Below are 4,089 nucleotides of genomic sequence, written 5' to 3' on the forward strand. Positions count from 1 at the left end.
AACCCATTAGGCAGTATCCTGGTAGCGCGACGTATTCGGGCTTTGCGTACTCGTCGCCCGACGACGAAGAGCCGAACCGCACCGGCACAGCGCGGGAGATCGCCACGATGCGCGTCGAGCTTTTCAAGCGGAATAGCGTCCAAGACAGCGATGGCGTCGTTGCTTCCAACGTTTCGCTGGACGCCAACGGGTCGCAGCATTCCACCCGGCGGTTTGTGCCCGACGGCACGACGGCGCGTAGCGTCGCCAGTGATCTCAACGAGTGAGCACCCGCATATATATTACCACATTATAATATCGACTATACTCTTGCCCTCTCCAGTATGCAACGAACGAGCTCAGTTCTCTCATCTTTCAGCTCACTTGTCAATCTCCCTAGTACATGGTAGTTGCTATATACCTGTGCTGGAATAGAATGGAACAGGTCGTCTCAAGAACCGCTTGGAGGTGATCTTGAAACGGTCTGATGGGTGCGATTCCTCAAGAGCGGCTGTCCGAGTCGACGTGCCGGAAGCGGCTCCGCGAGCTTGTCAAGGAGACACTGCACGACCTTCCCGAGGCACCGTCGTCGATTGAGACCCTTGATCTCTCGGATTGCCACCTCACGGATCACTACGCTGGTCACATCCACGCTGTCATCGAGCTCAACGCCAAGGTGCTCCAGTCGATCGACCTCTCGTTCAATGGCTTTGCCAGCGGCCTCGTCGAGGCATTTGATAACTACCCGGAGCTGCCGTCGCTGACGAAACTCAATCTCTCGAGCAACGCGTACGAGTTTTGTGTTTCAGACTATGTTTACCAATTGAGATGCTTCGTAGCATCAATGACACGGCCGCTGACCATGTGAATAAGCTCGTGCTGCGCTGCCCCAAGCTCGCGTCTATCGATCTCTCGCTCAACCGACTCGGGAAGGGCTGTGCGCGCGCACTTGTTCAAGCCAAACTGCTCGTCTCGCTCGACCTCTCTTCGAGCCACTTGTCGGACGCTGGCTGCGACGTTCTCTGCCAAAGCCTTCTCGTGCGCAAGTCGAGCCTCCAGATTCTCTCGCTCGCCATGAACCAGCTCACCGACAGCAGCGCGCTCGCCTTGGCCAACGTGCTCGTCAACGATGCGACGTGTGCGCTTCGGACGCTGATTCTATCGGGCAACCTCATTCAAGACCACGGCGCCAGTGCAATCGCCTTCTCGATGGACCGCAATGCGTGCATTCAAGAACTTTTCCTGGACGCCAATCAGGTCTCAATTGTCATGTGTTTCACTCTTTTTCATCGTTTATTGTCGAATTTTGGCCAATCCAAAGCAAACGCAAACTCGTTTATGGACTAGATTGGCAACGACGGCCTTGCATCCTTTCTCAACATTCTTCGATCGAGGCCGACGCGGACGTATGCTGCGCTGTGCCTCGATGGCAACCCCGCCGACGCGGCTCTCTTGCGCGACGTGGACCACCAGCGCCAAGCCAGCGTACTTTGTCGATCAGTCGCCCGTGAGTGTTTCTGAGAGCGCAGGATAGATGCTACTATCGCAGCTCCCGAGAGACCTCGGCGTCCGCGACCGCCTCGAGCTCAGCGGCCCCATCGTCTCGACGTATCTTGGCTCGGTCATCTGTGACCACATGTGCCAGGTATATATATGTACCTTGCCTTCTCTGCAGCTGATATTGCATTCATGACGATACATTCCAAAGGCCTGCGTGGACATTTTGCGCAGCTACCGGCATCTGGTGCACGTCGACTTGAGCAAAAATGCGATTGGCAATCACGGTAACATATATATAACGAGGACTATGGAAAAACGCCAACGCGCCGTCGTAGGCGCATACGACATTGCTCTGTACGTGGCAATGAACCCGAAACTCACGACGCTCAACCTTGGTTTCAACAAGATCGAAGGTACAACGAATGACAGCGATATATCTTGGACGTAAATACATACAACAACACTAGATGCGGGCGCGGTCGGACTCGCGCAAGCACTGCTCGTTAATAGCACGCTGACGAGTCTCCAGATCGAGTCCAACCTGCTCGGGGACGCTGGTGTGCGAAGCCTTTACGTGGCATCCTTTGACAATAAGCGCAGTGCGTTGACCTCGATTTGCGTCGACGCCAACATGGTACGCCGTTGCTCGTCGAAATACAATCTTTGTCATGACAGTACGTACTAGCACGGTATTGAGGGCAACCGGACGATCACGGCGATTGCCGACGCCAAGAAGCTCGCGCTTTCATTGGCCGAAGCGACGCCACTCGTGCTCGATCTCTCGTACGACCTGCTCGTCTACTATCAACGTATCAATGTATCAATACGTAGTGGCCACTATCTGCAGCGGTTTGGCGCCAACGTGGTGTGTGATACCCTTCGCAGTCACTGCCAAGTGCTCAACTTGTGCCGAAACGCGCTCGGCGACGACGGCGCCGCCGCCATCGCGACGCTCCTCCTTCGGCACACGGCGCTCACCAAGGTTGACTTGAGCTGCAATGGCATTGGCGACAAGGGCGCGTTGGCGCTGGCCGAGGCACTTCCACAAAACAAGACGCTGATCGCACTCAATTTACGCGCGGCGTACGGTGACGCGGCGTCGTGGCGTGACGCGCACATTTCGGAAGCGGGCATGCTCGCGCTCAGTCGCGCGCTAAGCGAGAACGTCGGCCTCCAGGTCGTCGACCTCCGCGATCACTGCGCCAACAAGCACGTCGTCGCGTCGTGGGTGCAATTGCTGCAGAAGAACGCAACGCTCTCAAAACTCAATGGTCTGACACCGACGGTCTTTCTGTCGCGCTACCACATTTGAGCGCCGAGTCCAGTCAAGAGTACGTACACGAGTACGTCAAGACAAGGGAATAAAAAGTTCGTACCTTGCGTCAAGAGAACATACTATTGGTCAAGCTAACCGACTCGGGGGTGAAGAACTAGTATCGTACCCCAGTACCCAACCAATAGATTAACATAGTCCTTACCGAACGCGAACCAACCCGCTGGTTTGAATTGTTTTCAAACATAATAATATATGTAATAAACTGGCAAGGGTAGTGCGGACAACGTTGTCGTTCGAAACATCCTAATTTGAAATCAGGACACTTGGCCTTTTTCGTTATTTTCGGAAAATGCCTCAATCGACATTTGCCCGAGCCAAGATCAAGCAATCACACGATGGCGGACCCGAAGCCACGCCTGAATCCGATGGAGCTCAAGGTACGCGTCTTGCTGCAGGACGCGCCACGTAAACGAAGAGTCTTGTAGCGGCAACGCTTGGCCAAGCGGCTCAAGGCGGAGCCAGCGGCCAAGCCGCCATCGCCGACGCCCGCGACGCCGCTGCCAGCCGTGACATTCACCGAGTCGCCAGCCATGGACGTCGAGGCGCGCATGAAGTCGATCTACGCCAAGACGCGCATCGAGCCAAGCGCTCTTCGCAACACGTTGGGCGTGCAATACCCTACGACGCTCGAGGTACGAGTCCCATAATGGCGCTGATTCCTGGACGACCGAGCTCCTCCTGTGTAGACACGGGATGAGCTGCCATTGGATTGGACGCTCAAGACGAAGCTCTCGTGCATGACATCGTTTCCATTCCCGCCACGGCTTCGCGCGGCTGGCGCCGCCCGATCGTTTGAGCGCTTCCACACCGGAGCCACAGTGCGCATTTATTCCCTTTCTTTTTGCGACGGTGATGGACTCGACACGTAGAATGAGGAAGCGATGCGTCCCGAAGAGCGCTGGTACGCGGGTCTGCATCAATACGTCCACCCGGCATCCGGCTTGCCCAACCAAGCCGAGGGCGGTCATGACGACGACTTTGTGAGCCAGCGGCTTCGCGACTGGCAGGACGCCTTCCGGAGTCTCTACTTCGCGTTTCACCACAACCCGTACTGTACCTGCATGCTTTGCATTCTCTTGCGATACTATATGAAAGCCATAGAGCGCACCAATCCTTCTACCTCGTCGCGCCGCAGTTCGTCGTGTGCTTTTACCGGCAGTCCAGCGAGTCCCTTCACTCGCTCCGGGCATGCTACGCGCTGCCACCGCCACCCTCCTTGCGTAGCAGCCCGGATGGCGTCCGACACGGTACCGTTGGTAAAAATTGTACGACAT

At 56.1% G+C, this 4,089-nt stretch overlaps 2 protein-coding genes across 2 annotated transcripts; both read left to right on the forward strand.

Moving 5' to 3' along the window:
* Positions 1–423: 423 nt before the first annotated feature.
* SPRG_13714 (hypothetical protein) lies at positions 424–2,791 on the forward strand (the record flags this gene model as incomplete). The annotated part of the gene is made up of 9 exons (XM_012352657.1): positions 424–768; positions 819–1,236; positions 1,327–1,464; positions 1,514–1,624; positions 1,688–1,763; positions 1,815–1,892; positions 1,947–2,113; positions 2,165–2,262; positions 2,311–2,791. The coding sequence occupies exons 1-9, from the start codon at positions 467–469 to the stop codon at positions 2,789–2,791; spliced, it is 1,869 nt and encodes a 622-aa protein (XP_012208047.1). The 5' UTR covers positions 424–466.
* Positions 2,792–3,125: 334 nt separating this feature from the next.
* Positions 3,126–3,462, forward strand: SPRG_13715 (hypothetical protein; the record flags this gene model as incomplete). The annotated part of the gene is made up of 2 exons (XM_012352658.1): positions 3,126–3,192; positions 3,241–3,462. The coding sequence occupies exons 1-2, from the start codon at positions 3,151–3,153 to the stop codon at positions 3,460–3,462; spliced, it is 264 nt and encodes an 87-aa protein (XP_012208048.1). The 5' UTR covers positions 3,126–3,150.
* Positions 3,463–4,089: the final 627 nt, after the last annotated feature.

Source organism: Saprolegnia parasitica (genome assembly GCF_000151545.1).
Source record: "Saprolegnia parasitica CBS 223.65 unplaced genomic scaffold supercont2.104, whole genome shotgun sequence".
Taxonomy (NCBI): domain Eukaryota; phylum Oomycota; class Saprolegniomycetes; order Saprolegniales; family Saprolegniaceae; genus Saprolegnia; species Saprolegnia parasitica.